Source organism: Vanacampus margaritifer, chromosome 7 (genome assembly GCF_051991255.1).
Source record: "Vanacampus margaritifer isolate UIUO_Vmar chromosome 7, RoL_Vmar_1.0, whole genome shotgun sequence".
Taxonomy (NCBI): domain Eukaryota; kingdom Metazoa; phylum Chordata; class Actinopteri; order Syngnathiformes; family Syngnathidae; genus Vanacampus; species Vanacampus margaritifer.
The window spans coordinates 23,566,616-23,587,126 of record NC_135438.1 but is presented as its reverse complement, the minus strand read 5'-3'; the positions used below and the strand labels follow the sequence as shown (position 1 = coordinate 23,587,126).

Sequence of the window (20,511 nt, the reverse complement as noted above, 5' to 3'; positions counted from 1 at the left end):
CAGAAAAAAACAGTTTTGCTTATTTTTTTCAAGTGAATGCAATACACTTATTTCCATATTTCCTAATTTCATTTTGTCACTCTTGTTTGCATGTACATCATGAAATAATTGTCATTCTGTCCAATTCAGCTTGCCTTGAAATTGAGGTACCAGTCGCAGTTGCACAATGTACTTCACCTCCTATTAGTCACGCAATGCCAACTAAACATTTTCATGATTTTTTTTATTTTTTTTAAACGCGGACGCCCGAACAGGACGTAAGAAAATAGTCTATCATCTCAAAGAGGACGTTTGGTCACCCTACTATACATACAAGTAGTTGTCCCTCTTTGTAGGTTTTCAGTATGTTTTTTTTCTTCAAACTTTTGAAAGAAATCTCTGAATTCACTACAGTACAGTAATTGCTGCAAAAATTCATAACACGCAGTATGAATTTTCATTAAAAAAAATTGAAATACATATTGCATTTACATTAATAAATGTAAATAGTAAAACTACTGTAGAAGAAAACTTTACTACAGGATTATATACATCTTTATTTTTTTATATAAATAAATAAGAAATAGAATCAGTGTAAAGCCTAAAACATAGCAAAATAGTTATCTCTGGTGCTGACAATGTCACTGTTGCACTCCAGTGATTTGAGAACCAGCTCAAGCACAGCTCTGCTCACGTTCAAGCTGTGGCGCTGTCTTACTGATGACAGGATGTGCAAAATGTGGCAACCCTTCTCTCGATCTTAAAGAGACAAGAAAACTGCAGTGAGAACACAGATCATGTCGAGTTCTACCTGCAGGAGATGGTAACGTTGATATAAAATGGAGTCACGTACGCTTCTCTCGTTTTGAGTCCTCCCTGATTATGTCTTTGACTGCCATAAGTAGATCTTTATCCTGTGCAGTTACCTAGCAAGGAACAAAAAGGGTGAAAAATGTCCAGGATTCTCCAAACTGACATCTGCTTCTGTTTCCTACCAAATAGACTTCATCCTGGGACTTCACCCTGTGGTACACAATGCCCTCATCCTGTAAAACTTGCAAGGCTTCTTTAAGGAGCATTCTTAGTTGCTGGCATGTAGATGGATCCGCCACCGCCGGCTCCTAAAAAACAGCATAGAATCAAAATACTCAATACTTCTTCATCATGTTCTTTAGTAACATCCAATGAATGTGTCAGTGGTAGCGAATAGTATGGCGCACCTGGTCTGCAGGTGCTGTTTCAGCACAGCTGGTGATGAGAGGCTGCAAGAGGTCCTGAACATCATAAGGTCTGAACTTGCTCACAGACTTCTGATCAAAGAAATCTTTGATGATATGTGTTGCCTTACTGAGGGTACTGATGGGAGAGTCACTGAAAACCAGAGAAGAAGAAAATGCAGCTGAAAACACTTTACAGCATATAGCAACAAGTATATTTGAGTAGGAGAAAATGGGCTAAAACTCTTTGTAAGACCCAAGGAATTACATTTCAAAATACAAAAAAAAAACTAAATATTGTAATATGGCTACAGAATCACTGCTTACACCATAAACTGTATGTTTCGACCATGTAGTTTTAGGTGTGATATTCTTTTTTGGAGAACATCTTTCAGTAATTGATTAATCTGTCGATTATTTTTGTTGATGAATCCAAGAATCTGTAAACAAAACATTTCACAAATTCTCCCCTTTATTAACTAATTCAAACCCCAAAACGTATAAATACATTTTTCAAGACTTTGTCCTGCGTATTTATACTTTTGTTTATGCTAGACCATACGGAAGTCTTTGATGCAACTTCTGACCTGAAGAGGCCGCTGAAAGCAATGGTAGTTATTACAAAAAAACGGCCAGCAGGTGGCAGCAGAGTATAAAAGAACAGCAAGGGCCATGTTGCAACAAGCTGTTTTTCCCAGTGTTTTCAACAGGTTTGTGAATAATGACGAAACTTAGCTATATTCTAATGTTAAATGCTGCAAAACAGAAACAGACAAATGTACTTTTTTTCCTGATGAAAGAAGAGACTAATCTTTCTTTTGGTAGGTTCCATGTTTTTATAGCAATAGAACATAATATTCTACGGGCCTTGCAAAATCAGTCAAAATCTAGTAAAATAGCCGGGAGCGAAGGGGGTTGCTTCAGTGAAAATGAAAAGGTAACTTTGAATTGGCTAAGGAGCTACTTAACAAAGCGCAACTGTTTATGAAGCTGGGCGAGTATAACTATTAATAATTTTGGAGGTAATTACCTCAGAATTGAAAGAATAAAAATAAAAACTGAATAAAAAAGCTCAAAGTGCTGTATGGTTTGATGAAAACAAGTTAGCAATAAATTTAAGCAAGACAAAAATTAATGGCATTTGGACAGGTCAAATCAAGTCGTCAAATAAAGACCTCAACAGCGGCTCTTAGTAAATGACACTACTGGTAAATTCCTTGGGGTAATAATTGACAATAAAATCTGCTGGAAACCTCACATAAAACAAACTGCACCCAATCCAAACGTTCAAGAAGCACTTCTGTCCTGGTAAGAAAACAAAGCATGCACATAACCAGAATTCACTTCACATCTGTACTGTTTGCTACTGTTACCATATTTAAATTACTGTTCAGAAGTCTGGGGAAACACTTGTAAACATTACATTACAACCATTGTGCATACCGCAAAAAAGAGCAATGAGATTTATCCAAAATGTCAGATTTCTTCACCACACAAACCGGCTGTCTTAAAGTCTTAAAATTTGCTAATCCTGTAGAATTTAAAGCTGCACTAATAATCTATAAAGCCAGACATAATTTTCTACCACTACCATGTGTTATACATAATATGTTATATAATGTTATGCATAATATGTTTTTTGAAAGAGAGGGAGGTTATGGTTTCAGGGAGAAGTGAAATTTAAAATACTCAACAGTCAACAACAACAACTATGAAATGTTTTTATGTTGCTGTCTGTTGGGTGAAAATATGGAAGAAAACTAAATAGGGAAATACAACCATGTCCAACATTCAGTCATTACAAAAATAAATATGAAAGAAATATTTTTGGCGGTATGGAGAAGAGAGGCTGAGAATAAACTTTAACATGAACGCACGCTGTTCATCAACCATGTTATTGTTGATGAATAACTAATATAAGGATATAGCGGTAATATTGTAAAGTAGAAATACTATATATGAAAAGGAATTGTTCACTGTTCTGGGGAAAATATGGGTTCATGTGTAATATTTCGTAAAATTAACATACAAACTATCATATCAATGGATTAATGACTGAATATTATGGTTTCATATTGGTAGATAAATATGTTATTATTACACATAATGTATTGTAAATTGTATTTGTTTTTCTCTTTTTTTACAAGTGACTGTACTATGTTGTACTCTAATTTCTATGTATGTTCAAAATAAATTGAAGGGGGAAAAAAATCCTGCTCTTAAAGGGGGCTGTCAAGTAAAAAATGTCTTCACAGTAATATGTTCTATGCGCCTCTAGTAGTCTAAGCACAGTATTCCAATTAATATTGTGGGGCTCATAGAACATATAAATTGTGTAGAAAATAACATTGAATTAAATTATAAGTTATCTTTTTTTAACACTAGGTTGGAATCAAAAACCTTTACAATAAGCCATGGGGCCACCCAAAAAAATAATAATATATATTTTTTTAATGTTTCCCTTCAAAATCCGCCAAATAGGCCTCAATTATGAACAGTAACACTTGAAGCTTTTTCGTTAAAGTATTACCATCTGTGTAGTAAGTGCAAATGAAGTTTATTTATACACTACATTTGAACAGAATTTACTTTATTTACCGCTCAACTTGTGCCGTACTGCGATTGACACGATAAAAGTGCGACACAATGGATGAGTGACGTATTAATTGCGCGACACAACGAATCAATAATTAAATTTGTTGCCAAGTTGCCAACACTACATACACAAAACATACAACACACACAACATAAGATTTTAATCAATACTATTTGATTTATTGTTGCAGTCCTAATCTTTACCTTGTGGTGTTAGTTTGTAGATGGAGTGGTTTGTCATAGAACTCTCTGCACAGCTGTAAAACCTCAATCATCCATTCAATCTGGACGGCCATCACCGGGTCGTTAACTTTATCTGGGAACACACACAAACACACACAGCACAAAAGTGATAGCCACAAGATGAAGATTGTGTGGCTCCTCCGATTAAAAATGTGTGGATATGTGGTTGGTTATGAGCGCATGAAAGAAAGTCAGGTATATGGACTATCCATCATGAGACAGCAGTCCCAATTATTTTATGCTTTTAAATTGTGAGCAAATGGTTTTGGCCATAACAGCAACTTGGGAGTGTCGTTACGAGTTGCAGCACGAGCCAAAGTTAGGACACACTTTCTTTATCTAATCATTATCTAGTCCAAACTATTTATACACTTGGCGCCAGTATATAGCAGGCTATTTGTGTTGGATTGTTCATTCAAACATACTCACTGTCCCTTTAAAAACAAACTCGTGACACAAGCCGGGACAAAATGATGGTAACCTTAACTTAAAATTTTGCTTCGCAAACTGTTGAGGCAATCAATTTCTCTCACTGTCCATGAGACTTTTGTAGCTGTCAACAGGAATTTTAGCCCAATCCTTCTGAGCAAGCTGCTCCAGTTGTCTCAGGTTTGAAGAGTACTTTCTCCAGATGGCATGTTTTGCTCTTAGCCATTCTTTAGTGTTTTTAATTTAGGTCATTAGCCTATTGCAAGACCTTTATGATTTATTTTCAACTGTGGTGTCCTACGGAGGACCAAAAATGCCCAAATAATTAAAAAAATAAAAATAAAAATGTTATTAAAAAAACAAAAATTAAAATAAATGGAAATATACAAAATAAATATAATTAAATTAATCAATAAATAAAAATCTTCTGCTCTCATATTTCTTTATTTCATGCTGCAAACGCTGTCAAGATGAAATGTGTCCTGAAATGTTATTTAAATAAGGGGGCAGTCTAAATGTGTCACCACAAGTTGTGGAGACAGTGGACAAGTTGGCCGTCCATTGCTGGATGGATCCATGCAAGCCGTCGAGACTTCCTTGTTCGCCGACCTGCTTGGTGACTGTCGAAAGGCAGTTTAGCAACGAAGTTGAATAAGATTTCATGACGCATTTCATGCTGACAAGGGTCTGCAGGATTAAATAAATATGAGAGCAGAGCATTTTTATTGATTGACATTTAATTATATTTATATATGTATTTATTACTTTATTTCCACATGTATTTTTATATTTATTTTTAGTTCTTGAATCTTGTTTTTTATTTTTGGACTTATTTTTACTTTTATGTAAGTCCACTTTGGCTCAAACAGTGATGGATGGTGCAATTTGACACTAATATACCTTGACCTTGGAGTTCACCTATAATTTCTTTGGAGGTTGTCCTGGGCTCTTTTACCATTCGTATTATACAATTATCCTCTTCAATCTGTCATCAATTTTCCTCCTGCAGCCACATCCATGAAGGTTGGCTACAGTCCAGTGGATAGTACGTTTCTGAATAATGTATACAACTGTAGTCATAGGAACATCAAGATGATCCTTTACTTTTACCTCCCTACCTGTTTTTTCACTGTTATATTTACTTACTCGTCACCTCATATTTTACACAAATTACATAAACCACCTAACCACTTTGATTCTATCCTATAACATACTAATATTGACAAATGGCCTATGCAGATATATACACAGGACTGAGTCTATATTGTTTGTATGCATAAATTAGTTCTGGTTTCCTGGAATGTTTGTGGCGCTCGCTCAGAAGCAAAAAGAATAAAAACTTTAGACCATCTCTTAAAATTAAAAGCAGATATTTGCCTCCTACAAGAAACCCACCTACAAAAATCTGAAGAAAAATTACTTATTGATAAGAATTTTAGCCAAGCGTACTCTGCCCCTTATAACAGTAGACAAAGAGGAGCCTGTATACTCATACATAAGAATTTACTCTTTACTTTAAATAATACAATAACAGACCCAGAGGGCCGATACATTATTATTCAGGTGACTATATTTAATAAAATATGTACACTTGGTAATTTATATGCCCCTAATAATGATGATCCGGCCTTTTTCCATGATTTTTTCTCTCAGCTGTTTGATTTAGCAGCGAACTCTACTATTATTATTGGAGGAGACTTTAACACAGTCTTAAATCCATTAATTGACCGTTCTAATAATACAACATGTAGGCGATTACAATCTACTAAAGTAATAGGGAATATATGGATGACTTTGGCCTCGTCGACAGCTGGAGACTTAAAAACCCAAATAAGAAGGAATTTACCTTCTTTTCCGCTGTGCACCAGTCTTTTTCAAGAATTGATTATTTTCTTACAAATAACTCTATTGCTGATAAAACTGTTACAAAAATACATCCTATTATTATTAGCGACCATGCACCAGTCTCCCTTTCCCTACAAGTTGATTATAACTTTAAACCACCACCGACATGGCAGTTTAACATCTCACTGCTAAACGACGCAGAGTTTGACAAAATTATAAGAAAAGAGTGGGCAGACTTTTTGGAAATAAATGACTCTCCAGACCTATCGCCATCTCTTCTCTGGGAAACTGGGAAAGCAGTAATTAGAGGTAAAATTATATCATATTCATCTTATAAAAAGAAACAGGATCAAAAATCAGAAAAAGACTTGGAAGATAAAATTAAACAACTGACGGATGAGTACACAATAAACCCAAATAACCAAATATGGACTGACTTACAAAATACAAAAATACAGTTAGACGATATGCTAACTAAAAAGACAGAATTTATAATACAACAATTGAGATATAACAACTTTGAATATAATAACAAATCAGGTAAATTTCTTGCAAACCAACTTCAACGCAATCGGGAAAAATCTCTTATAACGGCGATTAAAGGGACAACTGGTGAATGCACACAATCACCAGAAGAAATTAATCACATTTTTTATAACTATTATCGTAACCTATACTTAGAAACTAACAAGCCTAACCCTGAGCATATTGAGGCATTCCTCAGTAGCTTAAATATACCTCAATTAACTACTGAATATAAAGACATGTTAGATGCGCCACTTACTATAAACGAGTTGTACAGTGCTCTAGATAGTATGCCTAATGGCAAAGCACCTGGCCCGGATGGTTATCCGGCTATATTTTTTAAGCACTTCTGGTTAATGCTTGCTCCACTATTCTTAAGAGTAGTAACAGAAATTAAAACTAAGGGTTACATACGCCCACACATGAATACAGCAGCAATTAAACTTTTATTAAAGCCAGAAAAAGACCCCACCCTTCCATCAAGTTACCGTCCGATTTCACAAATTAACACTGATATTAAAATTATCACTAAGGCTTTCACATCTCGACTAGAAACAGTAATCTCGACAATCATTCATAGCGACCAAACAGGCTTTATTAAAGATCGGCACTCTACTAATAATATTAGGAGACTCTTTAACCTTATTAGCATGTCACAGCGGCATGATAAAAAGGCAGTTATTATATCATTGGATGCAGAAAAAGCTTTCGACAAAGTTAACTGGTCCTTCCTCTTTGCTGTTTTAAATAAATTTGGGAAATCATTTATCCACTGGGTATCAGTATTATATGATTCTCCAAAAGCTACAGTTACTACTAATGGGATTATATCTCAGAGCTTTACTTTACAGAGAGGCACAAGACAGGGATGCCCACTATCCCCTTTATTATTTGCAATATTTATTGAGCCACTTGCATTAGCCATACGCCAGGAAAGAAGGATTCAAGGAATTCACTGTGGGGTAACAGAACATAAAATTAATCTATATGCCGATGACATCTTACTTTATTTAGAAAAGCCGGCTACTTCGCTAGGGGAAGTATTTAATTTAATAACTAAATTCTCACAGTTATCAGATTATTCTATTAACTGGACAAAATCAACACTTCTACCTATTACAGAAAATTCATGGAACCCTGCAAGCCAGGACCCACACTACTCATTTCCTATAGGTAATTTAAAATACTTAGGCATAAAAATCTCACCTAAATTAACTGATTTAATTCATTTAAACTTTTCTCCACTTCTGGATAACATTTATAGTGACTTGGAGCGCTGGAATAATCTTCCTATTTCTCTAATAGGACGAATAGCCACCATTAAAATGAAAGTTTTACCCAAAATAAACTATTTTTTCTCAATGATCCCGTTTAAACCTACGGCTAAATGGTTCCAGTTGTTGGACTCAGCCGTTACAAAATTTTACTGGAATAAAAAAAAAGCAAAGATTAGTCTATCTACTCTTCAGAAAAGTAAATCCAAAGGTGGTCTAGAGGCACCAAATTTTAGGTACTACTATATAGCTAACCAGCTACAATATATCGTTCTATGGGCACAACCCAACAGAGACACTAACTGTTGGCTGGAACTAGAACAGAAGGATTGTAATAACCTCAGACTTCGAGATTTACTCTTTATTACAACATCGATTAAGCGACATAATTGTTTTAAAAACCGAATGATTTCCGCCGCCGTGACTGCCTGGTGGAAGGCACTAGAATTGACAAAAGCCCAAGTGGAGCCCTGTGGGCTCTCTTCCCTATGGCATAACCCCGACTTTCAACTTAACAACCAACCGTTTTATTTAGGTGTGTGGGAGCAGAAAGGAATTACACATCTCCACCATCTCTTCTCAGATAATATGTTTAGATCATATACATCCTTGCTCCAAAAATACAATATAAAAAACGGAAATTTTTTACATTATCTAGAAGTTAAAAATATGATAAAGAAAAAAATTCCAACACTTCGGGGTACGCTCCAACCGCCTGTTTTAGCTAAAGATATTAACAAGCTTTCTCCGACAACAACAAAAAAACTTTCAAAAATATATAAGTTACTTTCATATACTGATAAAATGTCTTTACCCATCTCGAAATGGGAGACAGACTTGTCTATAGCACCGGAATCTGACTTTTGGATTCAAGTTTGTGAAAACGCATTTAAAATGACAAAACACACAAATTTACAACTTATCCAGTATAAAATTATTCACAGAACATACATTACTCAATATATGATGAAGAAAATGGGACTCTCAGACTCCGACATTTGTCTCCAATGTTTACAAAACACTACAGACACTTATGTTCATGCTTTATGGTTATGTACTCCGGTTATGTATTTCTGGACTAAAGTCTTAGAAAAACTTTCCGCTATTTTGGATTGTAGGATACCTTTATCTCCAAACTTGTGTTTGCTAGGTGACCTAACAACAACTGATTTACCACATAAACAATTTCAATCTACACTTGTAGCCCTTACTATCGCTAAAAAAACAATTCTTGTTAACTGGAAAAATAAACAAACTCTGAATATCGACCAATGGTCTAACCTCCTCATAAATCACATTTTAATGGAAAAAATATCTGCCTCAAATAAAAACCAAATATCAAAATTTATAGAAACATGGTCTACATATATAGAATTTTTTAACCTAATTCTGGTTACTTAATTCTGTCTGTTAGCGAGAGCCACTACATCGTGATAACTTACATTGATGTTTCTGCATTTGGCAATTTATTATTATATTATATTATTAGTATGGGATTTTTTTTTAATGGGCTTTAGGTGAACTGATGAATACACACACGCACGCACGCACATGCTCACCCACATACAAAAAAATATATATATATATATATATATATATATATATATATATGTGTGTATATGTATATATATGTATATATATGTATATATATTTAAACAAAACAAAAAAACTTTTTTTTTTTTATTTATTTATTTTTTTTAAAAAGAAGAGCAATGATGATGTCAAATCGAATGAACAATACTGAGCTCTGCTGGGAAAAAAAAAAAAAGAAGATGATTGGAGAATGGAGATGTTATAGGCTTTACCTTTAACTTTTTTTTTTCTGGAGAGCTCAGTATTGTTCATTCGGTAATTTTACCGATTTGACATGTCATCATCATTGCTCTCCCCTTTTTTTTTTTTTTTTTGTATTTTTGTATTTTTTTTTTGTATGTGGGTGAATATGTGTATGTGCGTGTGTGTATGCGTGCGTGCGAGTGTGTGTGTATTCATTAGTTCACCTAAAACCTATAAAATAAAATAAAATCCCATACCGTTCCCCTAAACCGAACACTTCCAGCCAGAGTCGAGAGGCCGTCAGGAAACCCGAGAAAGGACCAAAGAAAAGAAAGGAAAGTGAAATCCAGCACCGACCAGACACCACCCACCAGGCCACCAACCAGAGTCCTTCACCAACCCCAGAGACATCTAAATTTCAACAAATCAGGGAGACCTCAAGAGACCAAAGGAGATACTGAGGAAAGGAAGGAAGGACAGACGAAGCAGAGTGAGATCCACAGACACCAGCCTCCACCGATTCAATGACCTGAGGAAGATTGTGTCTGAGTTTCGATAGATGCTGGTGTGGTGGATCTGGCGTGCATGAAAATCTCCACAAAAGAGGGGAGCCGTCGACCCCCGCCAGGACAGAGCAAGCGCAACACCTCAGGGCCCCCCAGGCCGCGGCAGCGCCAAAGGACCCCCGGGCCCCACAGGGGCCACCGGCTGGAGAGCAAACCCAGGAGCAGGAGCGCCTCCCACCCCAACGCACCCCTTTAACTTTCTTGTTTATAGTTGTATTTCTAGTTTCCTGAGACAACTCTGTATTTCATTTCCTATGGTCAATGTTTAGTGTGGAATATACCATGTCACCAAACATCAGAGTGACAACTTCTCACCCTTTAAATAGGAAAAAGAGACCTGTGATGATAAATGTTCAAATATTCAAATTATTATTTTTTTATCTATTCTACAGGTGCCACCATTTTTGTCCAGGCCTGTTTCATGAGTTAGTTTTTTTCAAGAATTTTGTTGAACCGCAATTCAGAACCATGTCTAACTTTCATTGGTTTAATGTTCCTTACATTTTTATTTATTACAACTTTTGTTATTTCTGACACCACTAAAGGCTTTTCATTCATTAACACGCCATACCAACAATTTTGTCCATGTGTTTAACTTATTATATGCAGTGTACTGACGATACGGTCAGGTCCATAACTATAACTAGTATACGGATTTGAAATGAAACAAACAAGATGTGCTTTAAAGATTTTTCTACATCACGCATGCACCACCAATGGCCAGATGAGTACAAGGAGCCCTGAATTTTTGACTGCGACGGCACTTATCATCCTGTATCTTACTTTCAGTGTGGAGTGTTCGGGGCAAATGTCCACAGTTTCTTGGGGCTGGGGGACAAGTAGTGTTGTGTTAAGGCCTAGATACACCAATCCGACGTTGGCACATTGGGTAGGCGTCGGTCACCTTTGGCCAGACGTCGGCACGTCGCATAGAAAAATGGCGTAAATACACACCGCACCGACCCCGACTATTACGTACCTTCAGCGCATGCGCAAGAAATAATTCCCCTCCATACCATCAGCAGCGGTAGTCATTATTCCTAAAGGCAACCGGGAACCTCTTAACGGGGGCGGGATTAAAACGTAACGCCATAGTTTGGCTTTCATACCTTTATCGGCATACCCTTTAACGGTAATATCATACAATGCCGGTCTCTCTTGAACCAAAAAGACAAAGTCATCTTCCTGATCTTCTGTCCAGACAGACATTGTACGTTCAAATGCAGAGGGTACAACAGGGTGGCGATGCGCAAAATGAGCGAGAAAAAAATTGGTCCAGGCTTTCCATCAGTATTGTTTATCCGCGTTCGTCACTTCCTTTTCTTGCCCTGTACACTAATTTGCTAGCTAACAGCCAATCACAGTGATCAAATGCCACGACGCCTGACGCCGATTCAACATGTCGAATTTGCTGTTTCCGCTTGTTCTTGGGTCCTTTTCCCTTCGGTTTTGCCGTAATCCATAGAAATGCATGTTCAATCAGATTCCGGTCAAGTGATGTTGCATAATATTCCACTTTTTGCCTTAAAAAACTATTTGGTTGCTTTCACAGTATATTTTGGGCCGTAGTCCATCTGCACTGTGAAACACCGTTCAATGAGTTCTAAAGCATTTGGCTGAATATATGCAGATAATATTCACCAAAATACTTTATAATTCATCAAGCTGCTTTTACATTACTTTTGGTCCTATGAAAGTGAGTGGCATATAAACAAACGGTTCTAACTCCTATACTGTTCACCTGATTTGGATGTGGATACCTTCAAATTGAAACTGAAAGTCTACAGCTAAAACACATCTTGTTGGTTTCTCTTCAAATCCATATTGTTTAGAGTCAAAAAGATGATAATTGTGACCATGTCCAATAATTATGGACCTGACTGCAAGTACAGCAGAGGTGGGCATCGAGGGCCGCAGTCCTGCAGGTTTTGCGTGTTGCCCTTCTCCAACACAGCTGATATATGATCAGCTCATCAGCAAGCTCTGCATAAGCCTGATAACGATCCTGTTGATTGGAATCAGCTTGTGTTGGAAGTGAGAAACCTACAAAACCTGCAGGACTCCGGCCCTCGAGGACCGAGATTGCCCACCTCTGAAGTACAGTATTGTACCATCCTTTGCAATGGAGATGTACATCCTTACTACTGCAGCTCTTGTCTTTACTAACATAAATACCTCATTCGTACAACAGTAAATGTAGAATAGCAAGTATAACCAAATTCACTCACAATAGGTGATGGCTATAATCTCTCTCTGCTGCCTTGACGTCTTCACTAGTCCTCTGACCCGCAGAAGCTCTCCAATTTCTAGGCGGCAGTGAGTCTGCTGGGCCTGTCTCAGCTTTTTTAGCTCAACAGCTAGATTAAAGCTTTGAAGGCCATCCGTTGGTTTTCCCCTGTCTGGAGATACAAAATGATAAATTCCACAGCTGTATTTAATATTTACTTAGATACCAATATTGCAATATAGTAATCAATTATTTCTGATGAGAATGAGAGGCAGCCAATACCATGGATTGATCACCAACCATTCTCACTCCCCTATATACCGGCAATTAACCTAGCATGCAACTTTTAGGATTGTTGGTGTAAGTTGCAAAGACAACCTAGGCAAGTGCGTGAAAATATGTAAACACAGTACAAAGAGGATGCACACCATCCCACCTGTATTGCTATGAGAGAAAAAAGGTTGAAAAATTAATCAAAAGCAAAAAATCAAAAATTAACCCTCTAACCCTCAAGCAGCAGTAATACACGGTAATGTTATCAATTAACAAATGTAATGTACTTGTGTTGCTTCTACACTACAGTGACTTTTCCCTTTACAGTACTCATAAAGTTTAAGGAATTTTAAGCTTCTTCTCAGTCTGATTCATTTAAAAACATAAAGTGAGATTGTCCTTGGTCAACGTTGAGAGGGAGAAAACAGTTTGACTGACCATGCATCTATATACTGTACTTTTTTATTTTGTTTACTCTGTTTCTCATAATATTTACTTGAAAAACGGTGTGCATTACTGCTTGCTTTTTTTCTTATCATGCAACCACTTCACAAAGGCGGTCTCACATTTACCAGAATCAACTTCTTCTTTCATCAAGTCATTTTTCCAACACATGCAGTTTATCACACCAGTCCCATCGTCCACTGTAAATAAAGAGGGGAGCGGGGTGACAGGCAGAGTAAAAAACAAACAAAAACAGTGTTATTGTGTTTAGCATAGTCACTGGAAACACACAACAAACAATAACAAACACATGGAATTAGATGCTGACAGATACGCATATATTCAGAACACGTGTTTATATAATAGTACACACACATATTTTACTGCGCACGGGGATAGAGCAAAATTACCTCCATAACAGAAGAAGTCATCTCTTTCCCTCTTATAAACGACTGTCCCAAGAACATCAACCTTGTGGATCGGATGTGACTTGTAGAAATAAATATCTGATACACGGATAGGGGGAAAGAGATTAACGTTGTAGCGTTGATGTAATAGCTTTTATTATTGCATTACTGAACAAAGCAAGTTAGTAGAATGTATGCAAAAAGTTTACCTGGCACTTGACAGGACTCCCTCATTTGTAGGATGTCTGTGATATGTAGCTTGGCGAAAGCAGAAAAAATCGGGTCCAAACCCCACAACACTGATGGGAGCTCTTCTGCAGGATCCATTGTATCAGTCTAATGCCGAAATGTCATTTTGGCAGGAAAATCGGGTGTTTATACTTTAGGTGCGCTTTCTCTACAGTACTCTAGCAAGGAAGTAAGCTAGGTAGCTACGTGTAGCTTTTCGTCTCTCGCCAAAACATTGGTCACGTGACACACTTGTTATTTTTAAATTTATATATATATTTATATTTAGTTAATGGACTGTATGTATGTGTGTCTATGTATTACTGTACTTTAAGAGGTGGCATGAATTCGTATAATTTACGCTTAAAAAAAAATAAACAGAGTTCAAACAACGCGCCTTCGAAGAATGCTGATGGTGCCTGGGACTTGTAGTTATGTCTACACACACTGAGTACAAAGGAAACAATGCCACATGCCGAACACAACAATGTCACTCAGCACTCTCCCGAATGCTGCTGTTATAACGTCAACAAACCTTTTCTCCACAATGGTCTGTTTCTATGCTCTTTATTGTAGACGAGGGCAGCAAAAGACTTGATAGTTGTCCGCGCCAACTATCAACAAGAGCGTGAAGTAAAAGAAAGACACACGACGTCGCGCGCACGCGTGGACGCGCATTGATACTAAATCCGCTAGATTACCAAACCAAACCCATATACCGAGGGAGGATGAATGTTTTCGCTAATTTAGAAGTACGTGATTTCGAGAACGTAAACGGACTTTATGTCAAAAGTTTTTAATATTTTCACTCGTCGGAACTACTTGGAAGGACAGTCGCTTTACTCTTTTTCTGTTTTGGTTGAGGAAGGAAACCCACGGGGCCATGGGTCGCCTAGAGTAGGTACAAGCCCTTAGCATAAAATGAATGGTATTGTTCGGGTGGATTTCTGATGCCAGGGCAAGTCCAGGAGAATCTACACTATTTGTATGACCCAAGTGGCCCACGATGTACAAAAGAGCACAGAATTCTCTGGACTGGTCATTCGAGAGTCATAGGCTAAGCTAGGTTTTGTACTGGTTATCAAAGCTGCGGTGGTAATCAGACTTGACGGCACTTCTCTGCTTTATACATGGTGCCACAAAAGGAAGAGATTCAACTCTCATTGTTTTCACCAATTTCCAAGTGAATCACCTATGCTTTAATATGTCATTCTTTAACTTCCGTAAAATATTTAAATTGGGGTCTGAGAAGAAGAAGAAACAATATGAGCATGTCCGAAGAGATGAAAACCCGGAGGAAGTATGGAACATTATTGGTGAATTGGGAGATGGAGCCTTTGGGAAAGTGTTCAAGGTAAGCCTCTCAAACTCTTAGTGTTATTTTAAAATGTAGATCAGTTTCTGTAACTGTACCCACAAGGCTACTACCACCAAGTGTCAGCTGAGAGCCACCCACCATTTATAAAAGCGAGACACTAACAACCTTGTGATAGAACTGTGTCAAATCTGACTGCTGAGGACCTTCTAATTCCACATGATTGGCTATTCTCATCAATGTAGAGCTGTTCTCACACTGTCTGCTAATAACAGCAAACCACCCAATGTTATTTTTGGATATCATTTACCTTGTATGTGTATATTCATCAGGTGTTATAAATGGTTCTCCAATTTAGAAAAGTAAGATTGTATTTATGTCAAAACTTCTGTGTTGCATAATAGTGACTGAGTCCAAAATGTACCTTAAGTGATTAGTTGAGAGTGTTTGTTTTCTGTGGAGATAGACAAAGAAGAGAACTATCAGGAAAATTCATTGAATCTGCAAGAATTTTGTCAGTTTGGATTACTTTGTATGCCAGATAAATACCAGTACACAAGAGTCTGTTTCATTCCATAAATATCCATCGTGCACCTTTTATGCAACACAGAATTTTTGGGGGAAATCAAGAAAACATACAAGTAGTCTTTCTAAGTCAAGATTTTTACCTTGTTACATGTCTTATTCCTCAATGACTTTGTGACAAGTGACCAAACATACTACATCCAAGACCAACAGAGAGTACAATACAGTTTTATGATTAACTGATGAATTAACAATAACTGGAAACAAGAATGTTACATTAAACACCATACATGTAGTGATACACATGGTGGACTTTCGTGTAGCTAAAATGCAATCTAGTCCCACTCAGAGACGGCGTGTGACAGTGATGGATAGATAGAGAGATGGGTGATAGAGAGATAGATATAGAATGATGTTATCACATTAATTATAGACAAAGTATTATCTTCTTACTGCTCAAAATTGCTAAATGAGTCAAACAGTCTTTCCCCCAGCGTTTAATTAGCCCACCAGCGTATCGATACGTGTATTGTAAAGAGGCCCACAACGATATATTGCCGTATTGATTTTTTTTAACACACCCCTAGTACTTACAGTCATAAAGTTGGTTGCATTTTGTTGAAAGGTAGGCAGGACACAATCTTATTTGCCGTACCTTAAAGAAGCAGCCATAGGACAGAACTATTCAGTAAAGTAAAAGTAAAACTGCATTGTGTTGACTAACTAGTTGTAACACTGAAAAGTTGTGTCCTCCATACGAATGAAAATCAGACCTATTGCTATTGTGACACTGCTTTCAATCTTTAAGTAGCACCTGGCTGGTAAATTTGTCATAACACAAGCACAAAGTTCGATGTGCGTGTTGTTCCGTGGGCTTTTTGCCACAAAATAAAAGGAGCAGGAGGTGTTATTTTCAATTGAACATCGATTCATTCATTCATTCTCTTCCACTTATCCGAGGTTAGGTTGCGGGGGGCAGTCATAAAGCAGGGAATCCCTGATTCTGTCCAGCTCCTCCTGGGAGATCCCAAGGTGTTCCCAAGCCAGCTGGGAGGCATAGTCCCTCCAGCGTGTCCTACTTCATCCCATTTGGACGCACCTGGAACAACTCTCCAGGGAGGCGTCCAAGTGGCACCCTAAAACGATGCCAGACCGGGCCAGACAAAGAAAAAACATTAAAAAAAAGAACCTGTTTTCCGTGAATCAAAAGCCACTGTAACAAAAGGCTCATTGCTACTACCATGTTGCACAGGTAGTCATGTCCTTTATCGTTTCGACAGTAGAGCACTCAGGAATAAGGTGGACATATGGCCTTAGAACTACAATTAGTTTGTCACACCTACTCTACAGTAATTATTTCTTGGAATAAGTTATTAAAGGGCAGGATGACAAGTCTGAAGCGGCCCACACCACATAAATTGGACACAGGGTTCCTAGTGAAACAAACAACAGATTTTTTTTATCAAGTTTAGAGAGGTAACCACTGAATATGATACCCTCACTCGTGAACAAGACCCCAAGATACTTGGCGGATCGGTGCAGCGTCTGCAGTGATGCAGACTCTGTATCGGTCCTCTGTGGTGAAGAAGGAGCTGAGTCGAAAGGCAAAGCTCTCGTCGGTTTACCGGTTGATCTACGTTCCTATCCTCACCTATGGTCATGAGCTGTGGGTCGTGACCGAAAGAACAAGATCCCAGATACAAGTGGCTGAAATGAGTTTCCTCTGCAGGGTGTCCGGGCTCTCCCTTAGAGATAGGGTGAGTAGCTCGGTCATCTAAGAGGGACTCTGAATAGAGCCGCTGCTCCTCCACATTGAGAGCAGCCAGTTGAGGTAGCTCGGGCATCTTCCTCTCCCTGGAGAGGTGTTCCGGGCATGTCCCACCAGCAGGAGGCCCCGGGGACAACCCAGGACACGCTGGAGAGATGATGTCTCTCGGCTGGCCTGGGAACGCCGTGGGATTCGGCCGCAGGAGCTGGTTGAAGTGGCTGGGGAGAAGGAAGTCTAAAGCTGCTGCCACTGCGTCCCGATAAGTGGTAGTAAATGTATGGATGGATGGACCACTGACACATGGTAGTTCACCAGGAAATGGCTGGACAGTATTCCATCTCACTGCGGCAGCTTCATTTAAAGCACCCTGCTTGCTGAGTAGCCAAGACAAATGGAATACATTTTATTTAGATTTAATAATAATTGGGTGTGGGGCGACACAGTGGCTGAGTCCAGGCTTCGGCCTTCCTGGGTGGAGTTTGCATGTTCTCCCCATGCCGGCATGGGTTTTCTCCGGGTTCTCCTAAAATATGCATGGCAGGTTAATTGGCCATTCTAAATTGTCCCTAAGTGTGTTTGTGAGTGCAAATCACTGTTTGTCTATGTGTGCCCTGCGGTTGGCTGGCAACCATTTCAGGGTGTACCCTGCCTACTGCCCAAAGCCATCTGGGATAGACTCCAGCACCCCCATGACCCTTGTGAGGAATAAGCGGTTAGGAAAATGGATGGATGGAAAATTGTGTTGAACTTGAAAGTTAAAAGCATCTAAATAAAAACAATGTGAAGAATCAACTTCGAGATCATGGATCTTCAATTTTAATTCTTAGGATACTATACACATCAAGAAACAATCACTTACACTCACATCCACAACAATATTGAAATGGCAAATTTTCTCTTCCCTTTTCACAATACGGTATTTGTGGTTTTGCAAATACCATTTTTTTGTTTTCATGAAAAAGCTTATATTTGCCTGGAAGTCAATATTTTTAAATAAATAAATAAATAAATTTTGATCCTACCTAAGGACAACAATGCATGAATGTGTTACCCAAAACACGAAATACAATCTAAACTATTAAAATCAATCCCATTTAAAAACTAAGAGCACTAATACCTTAAATATCTAAGCAGGCCTGACTCTACATTAACAATGGCCCCGGGGCTATTATGTGAAGTTCGCTGTTGCTGGCCCGTACCAATTTAATAAATAGATACAATGAAATTAACACATGCCTGCAACTTACAAAAGAAATGTTCACAAACAAACAAAAGTAAAGCTTCTGAGACCTAAATTTCTAAACACTGCACTAACTTTAAAGTACAACAGGTAGATCTTGCACATTTCACATGTCTCAACATCTACACATTACTTTACAATCAAAGTGTTGCTAAACGCTCATTCAGATTGCCATCAAATCAACGCTGTCTGTGGTAAATATTGACTTGCTCTTTGTTGAGTAACTTGTCAATCATGTAGGCTCTGTTGTTCTGAGCTCTGTTTGATTATCTTGTGAGTTATGCCTACATGTTCAGTGGATGGTGGAAAGGTTTGCAATACGTTTGGAAGTGCTGCTTAATGTTCCCGCTTACTATTGAAGAAACATATGAGACACAACGCTTTTGAAACGGCTTCCGAAAGAATAGAAAAGTGCAGTCTGTCCTTTAATTCTTGAAACTTGTCTTTTATAAGTCAACTTTTCTAACTTTGAAACGGGCCTCGCTCCTTATCCTGCATATCTCCTCCAGTGAACAAATGGTTTGTTTGTCTCATTACGGTCAGGTGATCACAACACAGGATTAACACTGAATATAGCCACGTACACAGTTTGTGACAGCGGCCTGGGGAGTAAAAAACACTGTGCGATGGTGCACATACTTAAGCTTTATTGAAAAACAATTGCACGTTACCTTCACTCGGTCCGCCATTTGAAGATGCTCATTCTGGATCATTACCTAAAAGCAACACTCCAACTAATCAAATTCATAATACTTCATTTTCCTAATTTTCATAACCATCAATTTGTATTCTACAGGCTCAGAACAAACAGACAGGTATCCTTGCTGCTGCCAAAGTTATTGACACAAAGACTGAGGAAGAGTTGGAGGACTACATGGTAGAGATTGACATCCTGGCCTCATGTGATCATCAAAATATCGTCAAGCTGCTTGATGCTTTCTATTTTGAGAGCAGACTCTGGGTGAGTAACTGTATGCTGAGCTCGTACTTCCTGAATGGATAGTGCTGCTTTGCAAAATGCTGCAAAACATGTTTATTTGTAAACCAGTGCCATTGAAGTCATGTTTTGTTTTCCCCAATATAGCAGTTCACACTGCTTGAATATTGCAATATGTTGAAAGGCATTCACAGAATAAGACAATCTCTTACTTGCTTATCAAATGTCAGGGCCAAAGTTCACAAGACAAATTAAATAGCTTTTAACTGTTAATCATCATACAGGTTTATTATATCTCTGTCAATATATTTTTAACAAGGCTCTATTTTTGTACATTGTTTCCCTCTAGTGTTACCAAATGTAATTATGGAGCAAATGTATGCTGATTTGTATTGCAACCAAACCACAATCAGTGTACTCTAAATGCGGGGCCACCAACCTTTTTAAAATTAGCCATGTTTACATGGACACATTTAATTGGAATAAAAGCTTGATCTGATTCAAAATGATTCATGTAAACACGCCATTCTAAATATTCTGACCCGATTAGGCTCAATTGGGTCAAAATTTGCTTGCAATTGATGGGGATGGGTTATGCCGATTCTCATTCCTATCAATGTGCATGAAAACAGTTCAATTGGAATGGCCAGGCTGCTTCCGGTATGCGCTTGCTCTGTCTTGACGTAAATACGTCATGA

At 37.9% G+C, this 20,511-nt stretch overlaps 2 protein-coding genes across 5 annotated transcripts in view; one reads left to right on the top strand and one right to left on the bottom strand.

Annotated features, from left to right (window-relative positions):
- Nucleotides 1-511: 511 nt before the first annotated feature.
- stn1 (STN1 subunit of CST complex) lies at nucleotides 512-14,723 on the bottom strand. 2 transcript variants are annotated; one of them, XM_077570008.1, is made up of 10 exons: nucleotides 14,564-14,723; nucleotides 14,010-14,136; nucleotides 13,804-13,899; nucleotides 13,522-13,593; nucleotides 12,678-12,848; nucleotides 3,996-4,107; nucleotides 1,200-1,350; nucleotides 975-1,100; nucleotides 833-905; nucleotides 512-738 (listed from the first exon to the last, which is right to left on the bottom strand). In XM_077570008.1, the coding sequence occupies exons 2-10, from the start codon at nucleotides 14,125-14,127 to the stop codon at nucleotides 581-583; spliced, it is 1,077 nt and encodes a 358-aa protein (XP_077426134.1). In that variant the 5' UTR covers nucleotides 14,128-14,136; nucleotides 14,564-14,723; the 3' UTR covers nucleotides 512-580. The 2 variants fall into 2 exon arrangements, with proteins under 2 accessions (XP_077426134.1, XP_077426133.1); XM_077570007.1 differs by having other exon boundaries at nucleotides 14,010-14,114; nucleotides 14,564-14,711.
- Nucleotides 14,512-20,511, top strand: part of LOC144054740 (STE20-like serine/threonine-protein kinase) — a 28,079-nt gene continuing 22,079 nt past the window's right edge. Inside the window, exons 1-2 of one of the 3 annotated variants that reach the window (XM_077570004.1) lie at nucleotides 14,512-15,382; nucleotides 19,673-19,837. In XM_077570004.1, coding sequence (XP_077426130.1) covers nucleotides 15,233-15,382; nucleotides 19,673-19,837 — 315 coding nt within the window. In that variant the 5' untranslated portion in view covers nucleotides 14,512-15,232. Of the gene's footprint in view, nucleotides 15,383-19,672; nucleotides 19,838-20,511 lie in introns of those variants that run through there. The other 2 variants (XM_077570005.1, XM_077570006.1) reach the window with 2 other exon arrangements.

Coding starts and splice junctions, on each gene's coding strand:
- stn1 (XM_077570008.1), bottom strand. CDS start 14,127: ATGGATCCTGCAGAAGAGCTCCCATCAGTGTTGTGGGGTTTGGACCCG. Junction 13,900..14,009: donor GGAGTCCTGTCAAGTGCCAG/GTAAACTTTTTG, acceptor TCCGTGTATCAG/ATATTTATTTCTACAAGTCA. Junction 1,351..3,995: donor CTACAAACTAACACCACAAG/GTAAAGATTAGG, acceptor TCTGGTTTTCAG/TGACTCTCCCATCAGTACCC.